Source organism: Rhinopithecus roxellana, chromosome 5 (genome assembly GCF_007565055.1).
Source record: "Rhinopithecus roxellana isolate Shanxi Qingling chromosome 5, ASM756505v1, whole genome shotgun sequence".
NCBI classification, from domain to species: Eukaryota; Metazoa; Chordata; class Mammalia; order Primates; family Cercopithecidae; genus Rhinopithecus; species Rhinopithecus roxellana.
The window spans coordinates 62,028,456-62,045,815 of NC_044553.1; the positions used below are offsets into that span (position 1 = coordinate 62,028,456).

The window sequence follows — 17,360 nt, forward strand, 5'->3', positions numbered from 1 at the left end:
GTGCAGGAAGGAAAGATGAAATTTGTGTCAAACCACAAGCTGAAGGGACCAGCGCCCTCTTGCGGCTCCTCTCTGTCCCTGAAGCCTGTTCTGAGTCTCGGAATGTTGTTCATTTTCACCCTGGGGTGTGGCTTAACGGGCAGACATACAAGGAAAACGGTGTCCGAGGTGAAGGGTGGTGGGACTCAAGGAAGGAGCATCAAACACTCTGCTGACTTCACCGTGTGGGTGAGTCCTGTCAACTTCTTCAAGGCGCAGAGCAATATGACTCCCTTAAATCTCCCCAGTCCCAGCATCTAATGTGTTCACAAGTGGTAATTTAGTTTTAGGCGTTTTAGGATATCCTGAGAATATAGATAAAGAAAAAAAAAGTGAGATTTATTCTTGATATATTTCCCACTGGTCCCCCGAAACCAGGGGGTGAGCACTTCTGCTTAGAATGTCCTTCCTTCTCCCCACTCCGCTTCACTTGGACGACTCCTGTTCATTCTTTGAAACCAGTGCATCACCTCCATGTGGAAACGTTCTCCCAACTCTCTAGCTAAGTTAGTGCTCTCCTTTTTTCCCACCATACTTTCTGTCCTTATCACATCATGTTAGAATCATTTCTGTCCTGTGTCTCAAGCCGCACTTGGTGCTCCTGAGATCAGAAGTTGAATCCTGTTACTATCAGCAGCCCTTTTCCTAGGCCCTTAACTCATAGGAAATGCTCAAAAAAAAACCTTAAAAATTGATGAAAAAATGAATGAATGGCTGTGTCTGGTAGGCAAAATTATCTTTGATGAAGGACAGTCTGTGGAAAGATGTGTCTTAGGCCCCTGGCATGACTGACTTCATTTAGGAGTAGATCCAGGACCTGGTAGCAGGTGCATTCCATGTTCTTCAAAATCGAGTAAGGTGCGGGACTTCTTAAAAGGGGCCGCTCTCATACTCACTTTTTTTTAATATTATGGTGCTTTCATATACCCAACAATAAAATTTGGTATCAACTTTTTAGGCTCATAGGTTTTATACAATTACCAAATCAGACAAAAAAATGCAAACAAAATATAAAATCGATAAAATTCAAATTAAAACATTAGTGTGAGAAACGATTTTTCACTGAAACTAAAGGGTTAGTGTAGGCTTATTAAAAGAAAGCTATGGATGTGTATAGTTGAATAACTGACTTGATTAAAGTTATTTGGAGCTTGATGTACTATTGTCTGAGTTATTGTGATTAGTGATTACTAGGATTTTTTCTTCACTTTTCCTATTCAGAAATACACAAGTCAGTCACCATTATAGAATTTTATTATTTAATGAAGCACCCAAGAATTCAGCACTGAAAAAAATATGTTTTTTATTTACTGCTACTTTTGTGTCTATTGAATTGTATGTTGATATATACAAACAATCAATGTTTGCAATACATCCTCTTTCAATGGAAAGCTCCAGGTTCTTGGGAGTTTGTGGCCCATCTGTAGTATGATGTGATATATCTGTAGTGCTATGTGCTATGTTCTATATCATAACCAAAATTTTCCAAAAACTTTTCACCATTTAAACAGCTGCAATGTCTTCATTTGTAGAGTATTATTATCCCACTTGCCCTTAATTTGGTAAAAATGACACAAATCAAAATCAAGAAGGCTATTCTATTAGCCATTTAGATGATTAGAAATATTCCTTTATTATGATGAGTTCATGTCCTTTGCAGGGACATGGATGAAGCTGAAAACCATCATTCTGAGCAAACTATCACAAGGACAGAAAACCAAACACCGCATGTTCTCACTCACAGGTGGGAATTGAACAATGAGAACACTTGGAGACAGGGCAGGGAACATCACACACCAGGCCCTGTCATGGGGTGGGGAGTAGGGGGAGGGATAGCATTAGGAGAAATGCCTAATGTAAATGATGAGTTAATGGGTGCAGCAAACCAACATGGCACATGTATACCTATGCAACAAACCTGCACGTTGTGCACATGTACCCTAGAACTTAAAGTATAATAAAAAAATTTAGAAATAAATAAAAAAGAAATTTTCCTTTATTATTTTATTTTGTCCTAATCACACAGAAAACTGCAAATCTAAAAATTCTCACTTAATTTCTATACCTCAGGGATTGGTGAACTTTTCTCTATAAAAGGACAAATAGTATATATTTCAGACTTTGAAATCATACACTCTCTGTTGCAAGTACTAAACTCTGCTGTTAAAGCATAGAAGCCATCATAAGCAATGTGTAAATAGATGGGCAGGCTATTTTGCAATAAAACTTTACAAAAACAGGTGGCAGTTTGTTTTGAATGCTAGGCCGTAGTTTTCTGACTCCCATTACACACCAACAATTGGTTCATACAATTCCATCCTGGCTAACACGGTGAAACCCCGTCTCTACTAAAAAATACAAAAAACTAGCCCGGCGAGGTGGCGGGCGCCTGTAGTCCCAGCTACTCGGGAGGCTGAGGCAGGAGAATGGCGTCAACCCGGGAGGCGGAGTTTGCAGTGAGCTGAGATCTGGCCACTGCACTCCAGCCTGGGTGACAGAGCGAGACTCCTTCTCAAAAAAAAAAAAAAAACAATTCCAAATATCCATGGACTATACAGTTTGAAAAACTCAGCCTTATTTTCTTGTGTGTTCTTTCACAACAACATTATTGTAACTCTTAGAGGAGGCTTAAAATAAAGTATATTATTTAAATATATTATATTAAATTAATAGGAAGAAAGAAGAGGAAAAATTGATTATCTTAGTGCTTAAGATACTTTGGTGTTATGGATTCAAGGCTGAGCTCACAGATAATGGTCCCTGCCCTTACAGAGCACATAGAGTAATAACAGAGACAATTATTAATCAGATAAAGAAATAAAAGGAGAAATTACACATTAAAAAAGGCAGAGGTCCACAATTCTAAGACAGCGTATTGAGCTTTCTTCTATTACTGACTTTTGAACAGATGTGCAAGAACAAGTAGGCATTTACTGGGTTCTACTCTCAAGGGAAGAGAAAAGAATTTTTTAAAAAGAGTAAGAATGTATCTTAAAATTGCTTTGAGGGGGTTATATAAGATGAACAAAGTGTGTTAAAGAAATGTAGATGGGACCAGTATTGAAGAAAAAGATAAATTAGGAGCTTATTGTGGAAAGATACTGGAGAGGTATTAAGAGTCTAAATTATGCAGGGTTTTATAAATCACAGGATGAAATTTTTTTTCTACTGTAAGAACCAGTGAGGACCCAGGTGGTTGACATGGTCAAAGTTGCACTCTGAAAAGGTCACCCTCACTGTGTACAAAGCACTATATTGAGAAGTGATGGGGTCTGTCAAGTTTGCTAGGGGCAGAGGAGCAAGGGATTAGGGAGGATTTTAAATTTGGGTATGGAGGTGATTTAGGTTAGAGAGGTTGTGATGTCTTCTGGAAAACTTGGTAGGCGGTACACTCAATAGAACTTGGAAATACATTGGATATGGTAATTCAAAAATAGCTATGAACCAAAAATATTATGAGTCCTAATATGTCCTAAACTGAGGGTCTGGCAGAAACTAATTGTCTGTAAAATGTCCATTATCACCTATTTTTTTTAACTAATAGAACCCGAATTTTGCTGTGAATAGAAACATACTTAGATAATAATCCTGATATCCTAGCCTCCCTTGCAGATGGGAGGAGGTGGGAACACGGAACTAGTAAATGAGCGTAAGGAGAAGCCATTGGGTGGAGCTTCCGGAAAAGACTGACTCAGCCAGCATGTACATGTGCCCTTGACTTTCTCCTTCTTTCAGTCTGGAAGGTGTATACAGTGGAAGGATCTCTATCAGTCTCTTGAAAGTATAAAAACAAGAGTGACACATTAAGAGTGAAAAACAGTAAGCTAGAAAGACCCTGGTTCCTTTGTAACATGACGAAGGTACTGCACCAGCCCTGATTATTACAGAGCTCCTTTGTGTGGAAAAAAAACCTCAATCTTGTTAAAAACATTATTGTTTGGATTTTTGAAATGTGAACCTGAGCCAGTCTCTTACGTATATAGAAAATATTCATTAAAAATTGAGGCCGGGCGCGGTGGCGCAAGCCTGTAATCCCAGCACTTTGGGAGGCCGAGACAGGCGGATCACGAGGTCAGCAGATCGAGACCATCCTGGCTACCACAGTGAAACCCCGTCTCTACTAAAAAATACAAAAAAAAAAAAACCTAGCCCGGCGGGGTGGCGGGCGCCTGTAGTCCCAGCTACTCGGGAGGCTGAGGCAGGAGAATGGCGTAAACCCAGGAGGCGGAGCTTGCAGTGAGCCGAGATCCGGCCACTGCACTCCAGCCTGGGCGACAGAGCGAGACTCCGTCTCAAAAAAAAAAAAAAAAAAAAAAAAAAAAAAAAAAAAAAAAAAAAATTGAAATTCATCACTTTATCGGAGGCTGATGGAGTAAGTCAGAATTGAGCTTAATAGTCCAGATTTTCAAAGATGCTCTATGCTCTAGTGATTCTGGTGCACCTAATAGTGATGGGTTAAGGTCTGACTTGTGGGAACCACTGTCCTATACAACCTTTCCCTGCCCTCCTCCACTTTTCTCACCAAAGCGTGCACCTAAATACAAATGCTCTAATTTTCTCCACAAACACATTTTCGGTACTATCTAAACTGTGTCAAGAAAACTATAGTCAGCATTTATTTCTCAGTAGGAGCAAGAATAAATAGCTGAAAAACTGTTATGTATTTGATACTAAAATCACTGCTTTCAAAACACAGCATTTTAGGACCTGGTAGTGGCAAACACCTGTCTCTCCTTTGGATGGGAAAAAGTGGTTACTTTCTTATAAATTCCCAATTTACCTAATAGAGACATTGAAGCTGGGGAATCATATGATTAATAAATGGTGAAATCAGATCCAGATATTTGTCACTGTCACTCCAAAGATTCAGATAATGGTCTGTCTTATTATGCAATGGTTTTACTCCTCAGCTCTAACATGAAAAGCTTGGTTGAGAGTCCTAGGACCCCTTCCGATTCTAATGCCTAATGAATCTACTGCTTCTTATACAATTAGAGGAATGTAAGAGCCACCTAATGCATCTCAAAGACCCACTGACATCTTGGGAGGGCTGCACAAAGGACAAATGAGACCTTCTAAAACTGAGCAGCCTTCCTCCTCTTCCTCCTCTTCCTCCTCTTCCACAAGTGCCCAGTGACTGTTTCTTTTTTTCCTAATAAAACTAGGGATTAAGTAATATTTTGGGCTCATTGATCCAAATCCTTTATTTCAAGTGAGGAAATTGAAGGCTGCTACACTGACAATGTCCCTATGTAGCCAGGATTAGCAGAATTGAGCCTGGTATTTCCATTTCCTGTTCCAAATTTCATGCCCTTTCCCCTAGTCCCAGATGCTTTTTAAAAAATCATGAATTTGAAAGGGTTCCCCTTTTACTTTGCCAGCTGTTTGTAGATTCTTCTTCACTGAAAGACATAACCACCAGTTCTGCCCACTGTTAGGGCTTCTAAGAAGCTGCTTTGGCAGGGTTTGTGTAGAGGCTGCAGGTTCCTGGGGAACACTGTGCATCCGTAGCACAGAAGTAAGAAGCGGTGTCTGCTGCCCGGGACGCCGTGATCAACAAGGAACTGCTTTTCTTGGAAGTGTCAAGAGTGACTCTTAATCTTCCACTACTTTTCTCTCTTTCATTCGAACGTATTAAAATTAGCCGTACAAGGCTTCTACCTGAATCTTGTCTATACCACTGTAAATTGTCTATACTAGTTTTGTAACTGCAGTTCATGGTGGCATTTTCACCCTCCTGGATGCTCAAGGCCTGAGGATCCTCTTCTCCTTGTTGACTGTTCACCCCTAGGCAGAAACACAGGTCCGGGACCAGGAGTCACTCACTGCATTTTCAAATTACATTTCCAAATTAATAAGAACACTTTACCCCTCAGTCCTGTGGGCTCTAAAGTTTGGTCTTGCCATTCCCCTCACCAAAAACCCCAACTCACTGGCCAGTTGAAGGCATAGAATCACCAACGACACTCCCAGGAGAGTTTCCATTCTTCTTCCTTATTGAAATCAGAGAAGACCTGAAATGGAGCCAGGCTCCTTAGTCACAGGTGAGCTCTCTTTACTGGATGAATCTCTAGTCCTTCTGTCCCCTAGTCTCAGGTTCCTACCTAGCCAGTCAGAGGCAAGCTCAGTCCTTTGCTTTCAACACAGATAGGCTGATTTAAAGCCAAGTTAGTCTGAGAAGAGGGAGGCACTGCCCTCTTGTGACGGCAACATCATCCTGCTACTAGAATGTACTCTGGAAAGGCGATGCAAGTTCAGAGCTGACTCAGAAGAAATTATAAAGCTATTCCAGTCTCTGCCTTTATTGAATTCTAGTTCTAACTTAGAATAGGAACAGATGCATTTCAATTCAGGTAAGAACTCAACTACGAAAGTTGGTGCTCAATATTTGCAGACTACCTGTGAGAAGCACTGTTAAATTCCCTGTAGTTACTATGACCTCTGATCATGTACCTATGAGCTTCCTTTAAAAAATTTTCCCTGGAATGAGATTATATACAAGTCAGGGTTTTTATTGATGGGCAACAGAAATGGACTCTGCCTGAATTAAGCAGAAAAGGAATAAATTAATGAATACTGGATTTGCCTCAGAATCTCCAATAGGGTCAGAGAATTGAACTCAAAAGCTATAAAGTCAGCAGCAGTACAGAAAATCACCCTGGAGAACCACTCCTCTGAATATCCCACTGGATCCTCTCCTGAGCTCCAGATACTGCATGTAGTTTATTCAAGACTGTTCATGCAGGACAATGTATGTAGCTACAATTCCACTGCCTTGTAGCTCTGTAAACTCTCATGTCCATCTTGTAATTACCACCACTCTCAAAAAGCAAATTCTTACTTTTTCCTTTTTTTTTCTTTTTTTTTTTTTGCACAAGTAACTCCTGAGTGAAAGTTAGGGAACAGTTCATCTAACTGTTGGAGCCCAAGCCATGTGACCACATCAAGCCATGTGCCCACATCAAGCCTATCCAGAAGACAGGTTATGAGTGTACTGTATTAGTTTACCAGGGCTCCCATAATAAAGTATCACAGACTGCATGGCTTAAACCACAAACATTTATTTTCTCATGATTTTAGGGACTACAAGTTCAAGGTCAAAGTGCTGGCAGGTTTAGTTTCTTTTGAGGCCTTTCTCCATGACTCATAGATGGCTGTCTTCTTGTTGTGTCTTCACATGGTCATCCCTTTGCCTGTGCTGTCTGTCCTAATCTCCTCTTAAGGATGCCAGTCTTATTGAATTATGGGTTACCCTCAGGACCACCTTTTAACTTTACCTCTAAAAGTTCTGTCTCCAAATACAGTCACGTTCTGAGGTGCTGGGGGTTAGGGCGTCTACATACACATTTTGTGGAAACACAATTCAGCCCACGACAATGAACACCTATAAGTTTTAGTTTCTATGGCAGGAGGCAGGCAGGTCCAGGAAGAGAGGAAGTTTTGTAGTCAGGCCGTCCAAGTCAGGTTTACATCTATCAATTCAGTAGCTGTTTCTGTCTTCTGTGCCTACATTCTCTTGGCTATACAACATGGGTCATGAGTAAATAATAATACTACTTTTCAGAGCTGTTGAAGGTTAATGATGAGATCATAAAATGTCATTTAGCACAGTGCCTGACATTCATTAGTGACTAAAAAATTATTATTGTTATAAGAAAATGGGTCCTGATGCAGAGCAGTGAAAAAGAATAGCAAGAATCTTCTAGAATATTTTATAAATGTTCTCAAAAATTGATTTTAAGATGTTTTGTGTGTAAAATAGAGGGAAAGATGGGAAAGAGAAGAGAGGAAAACAGAGAAAGGAAAAAAGAAATGAAGAGAAGAAGAGATTGCTGGCTGGAGCAATATGTAGATTGGAGAGTTCCAGGAGATAAGTCTAGAAGAACGGTCTGGGTGAGATGACTGCCAAAATAAATCTGTATGTATTTCTGCGCGAAATGAAGACATATGAAAGCTTTTTGAGCGATGAACCAGTGTTATTTAACAAACTGAGATTTTAATGTCTCTGCTCTCTTCCAGATAATTTTGAAAAAGTCTGTGAGGAAATTTAGAATACTAGTTAAAAGATGTACCCTGGTTCTAAAAAATTAAATGATGTGTCTAATGTCTCACAATGAGAAGGTCAAAAATATAGTACTTTTAATATTTGTATGTATTTAGCTGTATCTGCAAAAAGTAACCAGAAATATTGCTGGCCTCTTGAGAAAACTGTGAGACAGAGGTGAAACTGTGAGACAGAGGTGAAACTGTGAGGTAGAATAAAACTATTTTTACAATAGTGCTGATACTATTTGAGTCTTTCACTGTGTTGACATTTATACTGATGGAGCAAATGCAGTTGCTGGCATTTTAACACAAGTAAAATAAATGAACCCAAAATGTTCTAGTAGTCATTGTATGTAATTATTACCACCACACTAGCAAAAGATTTTACTCAAGAATGTCCTAGATGTAGAAGCAAAATTTTTTAAATTAACCCTTGAGACTACAGGTTTTTAATATTCTGTGTGATGACATAGCACGTATGCATAAAGCTCATCTGGGGTGTACTAACACAGTGGTGTCTTGAGAGTGGAAGGCACTGGAGCATTGTTTGAGTTGTGAGCTAAACTAGCTGTTTTTCATAGAACTTTTTTTTTTTAATTGAAGGCGTGAGTGACAGAACAGCAGATTTGGGTAGTTGGAAGATATGTTCTTGAAAATGATAAAGTGTCTAGTGGTTGTTGCCAATGATAATATTTGAGCTTCCAAGTGAAAATTAGAATTTTGGAAAATTTGCATCCACTACCATCGGCTTCACGGCTTCCCAATTCTTAGTGGTTTTGCTGATAAGATTGGCGGTGATAGTAAAGAAAGCAACTTTTGAACTATAGTCCTGTAGTTGTTTTGAAATTATTATAAATCCATGGGAAGTTGCCAAAATAGTTTATAGAACCCTGTGTACTCTTCACATAGCCTCTTTCAGTGGTGATATCTTATATAACTGAAATGCAGTATAAATACCAGGAAATTGACGTTGTTCAAATACCACTAACTAGACTACAGATATTACTCAATTTTCACCATTTTCCTGCTTTTCTCTGTGTGTGTGCACGCATACATATGTGTGGTTCTTGATTTTGTCTCATATAACCACCAACATAATAAAGATCAGACTGTTCCATCAACACAGAATTCTCTCATCCTAACCCTCTATATGCACAAACACCCTCCCATCCCCAATCTCTGTCCCCTAGCAACCATCTCTTAGAGTTCTGTTATTTTGAGAATGTTATATATATGGAATTAAACTGTATGTAACCTTTGGGAATTGTCCCGTACAGGTTGTTCCATGTATCAACAGTTTGTTCCTTTTTTGTCATATTATTTCATGGTATGAACTACTATAGTTTATTTAACCATTTACCCCATGAAAAATCGCTAGGTTGATTCCAGTTTTTGGTAATTATGAATAAAGTTACTATGAATGTTGTATAAGACTTTATGTGAATGTTACTGGGATAGATGTCCAATTCACAATGGCGTGGTCATATTTAGTTTATGTTTTAATATTCTGTGTGATGACATAGCACGTATGCATAAAGTTCATCTGGGGTTTAGTGCATGTTTAGTTTCATAAAAAACTGCCAAATTATTTTCCAGAATGGCTGTACTATTTTACAATCCCACCAGCATTGTATAAAACGGTCCATTTCTCTACATACTCACCAACATTTAGTATATTATTATTTTGTATTTTAGCTGTTCTAATAGGTTTCTAGTGATATCTCATTGTAATTTTTATTTTCATTTTGCTAGTGAAGAATGATATTGAGTATCTTTTTATTTGTTTATTTTTCACCCGTATTTTTACTTTGGTGAAATATCTGTTCTATTTCTAATCGGATTATTTACATATCTCTTCTTTACACTGAGATTTGAGCACTTTTTATTTATTCTAGATATAAGACTTCTGTCTGATGTGTGATTTATAAACATTTTCTCTCTGTCTATAGGTTGCCTTTTATTCTATTAACATGGTCTTTCTACAATGCCAAAGATTTCAATTTTATTTAAGGCCAATTTAACATTTTTCTCTTTTATAGATTGCACTTTTTGGGTGCGTGTCCAAGAACTCACTATCTAGCTCTAGTTCTCAGATATTTTCTCTAGTTCATGATACACGAGTTTAGGATTGGTAGAATGATGTGCTGAAGGTCTTGAGGTGAGTTTTATTGATAAAACTATTGTCTTCATGAGCAAGCTATTTTTCCAATTAAGGAAACTCTTATCCTGATTAGGCATCTGTTTGCCCAGATGAACGTACTGTTTGCCTATATTAATTGATTTGACCCGGTTCCCTCAAGAAACCAGTGAAATCACATTAGTGGAGGTTGACTCACATGCTCACAGGAGAGGATTGCTAATTTTTATATTTGTTTAAATGAATTTATTTAATATTCCTTTACTGTGTACATATTGTGTGCTCCATACTGTGTTAGAAGGTTAGGTAAAAGCCAGAGAGAACATAATGGCTCTTCTCTGGAACATTCAGCTCAATAGGAAGAGGAGATAAGATAAAGTTTTAATATACTGTGATGGTTACCAGAACATACTGCAGAGTTGTCAGGAAGGGGGCGAGTAGCTCCAGAAGCCATAACATGCTTAAAATATAAGAAGCTCTTGAGCTGGAAGTTGAAGATCAACGCCTTTAATGATAAACTCCACAAAAATTCAAGGACTTGTCACTTCAGCGAAGTTTCCAGAGGTTCAACAGTCCAGAGAATATTGAGACATCTCTTCCAAGGTGAAAGACATGTTGCTGCACCCCACACCACCTACCACAGAAAAAGAGGCACACATTTGACTGACTATTTTACATTTGGAGGCAATCTATGCCACATGGGGGTATGCTATTTTGGCCTATTTACAGAGTCATCTGTAAAGCTGCCAGTTTTCAGAGGAAACCAGAGCAACAAGAGACTCTACAATTTTAGGCTTCAGTACAATCTGTTTCATCGCATTGGTCTTTTGATTCATTGCAGATCCAGCAATGATATTCAAAGTTTCCATGGCAAGTAAGAATGCTCTATAGAGACTCTGGGAAACACCAATAGGAGAATCACAGCATAGTCTTCTAGTAGTTGGGAGAATATGTTCCGTTTTCTACAGATAACAAGGTAACTATTGCCAGTTTACCTTGGTAAAGTCTGAATGTCTCATTTAGGAAAAATGGATGACTAAGAACCAGCTGCTGTCTGACCTAATCAGCCATAATGTTGGGCATGCCCAGAAGCAATCATCAAGCGGAAATTGTACATAAGAGACCACAGTGAGGCAGATCCATAAGGTGCAAGTTAGCTGCATGAGCAGGTGGCTCAGATTCCTTTGATGCCAACTTCTCTTATATTGTCTCTTTTTCTGTAATCCATGCCTGTATCCTCCTGGGGAGTTCCTTACACCTTCAAGTGGCACATTTTGGTTATCCACATTATCTGGTAAAAGATGGCCAGAGGTGCTCATCTACACTGATTCATGATTTCACTGTCATTTCACTGTTGTGTCATTTCACTGTTGTTTGGAAGTTGAAATGTGCATATAGGAATGCATATGAACCAGGTGCAGTGGCTCACACCTGTAATCCCAGGCATGATTCATGGGAAGTTGTTAAAGGTTTGGCCAGATGGCAAAAGACGTAGAAGGAATAGGCTTGAAAGATGATGGCAAGGAAATCTAGGAAAGAAGTATCTTGATGGACCTCTCAGAATGAACAAAGACTGTCAAGATAATTTTGCTCAATGTGAATACTGACCAAGAGAAAACAAATGCAGTAGAAACTATTGTAATGGACAAAATGATGCCTTCTATGGATGTGTCAACACTTTTCCCAGCCATCCCAGTGCTTGCTCAATGGTCACATGAAAAGAGTGGCCCTGCTGGCAGGAATGGATGCTATGCATGAGCTCAAAAGCATGGATTTCCCCTTATTAAAGCTAACTTAGCTAATGCTACTGCTGAGCGCCTAATCTGTAAATCACAGAGACTAATACTGAGCTCCTCATATGGTGTCATGCCCCAGGGGACCAACCAGACACCTGTTGATTGCTCTTCTATCACAGAGATGACTGAGATATGTCCTTACTAGAACAGACACATATACTTGCCTATGAATTTGTCTTGTCTTCCTTGTATGCAATGCTTCTGCTGGCTTCCTCTTCATAAACTTACAGAATGCCTAATTCACCATCAAAATAATCCTCACAGCATTTACTCCAATGAAGGAACTATTTTTACTGCAAAGTAGTACATCTGTGGACACATGCCTATGGAATCATATAGACTTATCACATATCTTACAATGCACAAGTGTTTGTTGAAATGTGGAATGGCTTGTTGATTGAGCTATGGCACCAGTTTGAAGACACCCTGAAAAGATCAGGTTCTATCTTACAAGATGCAGTATCTGCTTTACATCAAAAACCATTATATGGTATTGCCCCCCACCCCCCACCCGCCATAGCCAGAATAAATGGGTCCAGACATCAAGGAAGTGGTCCTGAGAATGGATTGTCTCACTCTTATTACCAGTAGCCCACTATAGTAATTTTTGCTTCCTGTCTTTATGACTTTGAGCTTCGTTGGTTTGAAGGTCTTATTCTCTAAATGGAAGAATATGTCTACCAGGAGACCCAAAAAAATAGTTCAATTGCATTGAAAGATGACACTGCTATGTGGCCATTTTAGCTGACGTATGCCTCTGAACCAACAAGTAGGAAAAGAAATTACTGGCTGGAGTGATTGATACCGATTACTAAGGAGAATTGAGATGTTGCTATACAACACGTATAGAGAGAGCTACATCTGAAACCCAGGGAATTTTTAAAGGAGCCTAATGGCACTTTCATGCCCAATAGTAAAAGTTAAGGGAAACCTACAGCAACAAATTAAAAGCCATGACTATTGAGAACTCAGACTCTTTGAGAATGAAGATTTTTGTCATTCCACCAGGTAAGCAACCCCAATCCACCGATGATGTGGCTGAGGGCAGAAGAATATATAATAGGTAACAAGAGAAGGAAGCTGTCTATGTCAATTGAAGCCCAGGACCAAGTCTGAAATCAAGGAATGTAGTAGCTTTATGCATTTTCTCTTTGCTCATTATACGTAGGCGTTTCTTTGTATGTGCTGCCATTTTATTCTCTCTCTTTCTTATCATAATTATTTTATATGTAAATTATTGGAGATTAACTTTATAATTTAGTCTGTATATAACAGCATATTCAGTAGAACTTCCTCTGAACTTAAGATATGGCTGATATAGTCAGAGTTTCATACAGCGGTTTTTGGGACTATGGATCATCTCATTTGGGAAAAGTAATGAAAACTTCACTTGTTCAAGGACAGCTTTAGCTTGTTAGGTAGAAACATAGTGTCGTTTCACTGTTGTCTGGAAGTTGAAATGTGCATATAGGAATGCATACAGGCCAGGTGCAGTGACTCATGCCTGTAATCCCAGCACTTTGGGAGGCCGAAGTGGGTGGATCACCTGAGGTCAGGAGTTCAAGGCCAGCCTGGCCAAAATGGTGAAACTCCACCTCCACTAAAAATACAAAAATTAGCTGGGCATGGTGGCAGGCACTTGTAGTCCTAGCTACTCAAGAGGCTGAGGCAGAAGAATCACTTGAACCTGGGAGGCGGAGATTGCAGTGAGCAGAGATTGCGTCACTGCACTCCAGTCTGGACGACAGAACAAGACTCCATCTCAAAAAAAGAAAGAAAGAAAAAAAGAATGCATATGAAAGATCAGTAGCCCGAGGGACAGGGTGTAACAGTTATCAATGTATTACCTCTCAGCTCCAAATCCACCCTCATTACCCTATTTGTGAACTGAATCTGGACCCTCTAAATATTTGATATTAAGCTTTGTCAGTAGAGGGGGCAGGAAGGACCCTGCAGAAGGATGACGCTTCTCTTCCTGGTTCTGGTATGTTTTCCACACTTCTTATCCACTATGCTTGGTTGGCCTGTGGGACACCAGCGGCAAGCCTGACAGGTGGTTTCTTGGCAAGTTTCACAGCCACCACAAGCAAGTTCAGCAGCACTCCTTTGCGGGCTTCCCATGAATTGTGTTGTAATCCTGGTAGGTATTTCTCTGCTTGTCAGTATTTTTCTCTGGCACCTCAGCAAACTTCTCCACCATCCAGCAGGCTCCAGCTACATACTCCCAATGAGATCTGAATTTTAGCCTTGGCAGGGAGGTTCATGCTTATGCCAATCTGTTCCTTTCCTGGGATTCTACCTTAGTCCTAGAGATGGCAACTTCTGCTTACATGTGCATTCCTATATTCTTTAGAGTTTTTTTTAACCTATTAGTAGTTAATGACTTATTATTATTTAATACATCTTTATATTAAACTTCATTGGATTTCTTTTTTCCTGGCTGGACGCTAACTGAGATAGGAAAAGTCTATGAAACTCATGGAAAGAAAGGTAATAGATACAGAAAGATGAACAACCACAAGCCGTGAAACAGCAGAGCACTTTAAGGAACTGTGCTCAGGTATGTGGTGACAACCACATGTGGGGATCATGTAGGGCAGCAGAGGAGTTGGAGAGGTAGGACTGTGCCATGGAAGCCTGGACAGTACCTCTGAACCAAGAAAAGAATACTTTTTATGCCATGCAATATAGTTTTTATTTCAAAAGTATGTTCCCTGTACTACTAGACAAAATAAATACATTTACTATTTTTAAAATTAATTTAAGCAGAGTAAATAATGAGAATTTTTTTGGACAAAAAAATTGTGAGGTTAATCTATAACTAACTGACTACTGATGATATAATATGTAGGAGACAAACTCAATATTAATTTCTGGAGAAAGAATGCCCCGCTGTGGCCATACAGAGAGTTTACAAAGAAATATTTCGTGTAACTAAAGGGTTTGTGTTCTGCTTCCTTGCAAAACCAGCTACTGTGCCACTTAGAGCACAGTAATACATGGCTGAGTCTTCCTCTTGAGCGAATAGTTTCTTCAGATGGAAAGATGTCTCGCTTTTGTTAAGGTCAGCAGTGAAGCCTTTGATGCTCTCTCTAGAGATGTGTCTCAAGAGTAACTGGAGGCGTTGTTTGGGGTACTGGACATACCAGAAGAGATCAGGACTCCCAGAATATGAATAGTTGCACTTCAGCTCCACTGGGGCTCCTTTAAAGACAGAGAGGAGCTTCTCGGGCTGAGTCACACTCTGAGCTCTTGCTCCTCCTATAACACCAATTCTGGATCAGTAAGAGCCTTACAGACTGGGGATAATATTCATTAAAGTTATTGTATATCAGAATACCATAGAAAAATAGAACAAAAAGAGGCTTTACTCACTGAGTATAAACATTATCATAAGCACTGAGACGAGGGTGGGCTTCATGTCTGAGCGGTGGAGAAACAGGAAGCTATTTTCTGGAGGTCTTTTCTGGAAACAATTCAGCCACATAGACACTCTGATAGAGAGGTGGATGAGTTTGCCCAGCATGTGAAGCAAAAAGCTGTTCTTCAAAAAGATCAGGTTGTTTTTGGCTATCAAATTCAATTTGTGTAATATCTCCCTCTAGAGGCCAAATACAATACTGCAGCTAACTCAGGCTTCAGGAAACTTTCAAATTCAGAGGAGAATTTCCTCCTCAGTTAGTAAGACAAAGTGTGATGCTATACTAATTGAAATAGAATGTTATTTTAAAAATCCACATATAGGGCTTAATGAAGTAGAATATAAAGTTCTAATATACAAATACATATGGAAATTTAGTTAAAAATGGGGAAAATGTGTAATCCTAACAATCATTTAGAAGGTAACAGATAAGTTAGGATGCCTACCTTAATACCTGTCATAAAATAAAGTTCAAAAGACGTAACATTTAATATTTTAAGTAAAATAAAAAACTTTTAAAATAAATTTAGAATGGTCATGGATTTTCTAAGCATGACAGTCAAAAAGCATAAGAAAAAATATAGATAGATTACACTTCATAGAAATTTAAATTTCTGTACAGATATTTTAGTGAAATGTTTAAACATTGTCAGATCAAGTTATTTTATTTTCCATCCACCATCATTGATTCTGACCTTCCCCACACAGGAAATGGCCCTTTGGGATTTTAGTTCTATACGCTTAAAAAAAAAAAAAAAAAAAAAGCCCATAAAAAAAGGAACAATCATTTGACTCAGAAAGAGGGAAATTCTAGAAAAATGGTAGACTGAAAGTGTCCCCAATCCCTGTTCCTTAACCAAAGATTTTCTCCGGCTCCCAGTCAAGCTATGTTGAGAGAGCTCAAGTGAGGTGTCCCATTTTGGGGTCAGATATAAATCTGGGGTCAAGTAGACAGAAGCTCCGGGATTAAGAGCAGAAAACTATGGGTCATGGAGATAGCTTCTCCTGCAGATATCTTTTCTTCTAAAAAGAAAACTAATTCTCTTGAGAAAGTCTCTCCTCTGGCCTCCAAATAGCTCAGAAAAAAGCAACAGATATGCTGTTACTTAAATGAGGTGGGATACAATGAGATCAGGGAGCAAAGAGATTTTCCTCTAGCTTTCTTGTAGTGTACTGGCGTAATTGCTGATGTCAGTAACCCGCTGAGTGCTGCGCTGCTGACTAGAGACACAGAAATGTCTAGATTTTTTTATGCCCTGAGGATGCCTCCACTTAAAGTGCTCAGTAGTCGGACATGTCAGGAGGGGCGTGAAGAAAGGGAAAAGATGCCTCAGAGACAAATGGGAGCCTCATCTGGATCAAGCATAGCCTGAAAAAATTATCAGGGTCAGTGGCCCAATGTCCTTAGCCAAAAATTCAGGACATGTGATTTGAAAATTGATCGCGATTTCATTTATAAGAAAGTTCTCACAAAGAAAGAATATCTCATTGAATGCATTGTTTATTTAAGCACCCTTAAAGGAGTAAATACAATACAATTAAATTAAAAGAATTCTGTTAACATAGGACATATAGTCATCATGAACATACAAAATGTCTCCAACGAGACTGTAGTTGATAGAGAAATAGCATGTGTGTATGATGGCCACCCCCGACTTATTTCCATCTCTCTTCTCCTATCCAACACTTTCTCCATTCACTTTGCAGCCCCACCTGGTCAATTCTGCTCTTGAACAAGAGGTAGAGGTCACATTTTTTATTGTGGTAAAAAACACATAACATTAAATTTACCATCTTGACTATTTTAAAGTGTACAGTTCAGTAGTGGTATCTTCACATTGTCACGCATCAGATCTCTAGAACTTTTTAACTTTGCAACACAGAAATTATATGACGTATAGACCACGTTTTGAAATTCAAC

At 39.0% G+C, this 17,360-nt stretch overlaps 4 gene segments (V, D, J or C); all 4 read right to left on the bottom strand.

Moving 5' to 3' along the window:
* Window positions 1-17,360, bottom strand: part of LOC104674124 — an 840,972-nt gene that overhangs the window by 567,246 nt on the left and 256,366 nt on the right.
* Window positions 1-17,360, bottom strand: part of LOC104656245 — a 632,938-nt gene that overhangs the window by 532,498 nt on the left and 83,080 nt on the right.
* LOC104656285 overlaps window positions 1-17,360 on the bottom strand; it is a 576,427-nt gene that overhangs the window by 511,300 nt on the left and 47,767 nt on the right.
* Window positions 14,848-15,551, bottom strand: LOC115897525. The segment is given in 2 exon segments: window positions 14,848-15,279; window positions 15,394-15,551. Coding segments are annotated over 2 exon segments (501 nt in total).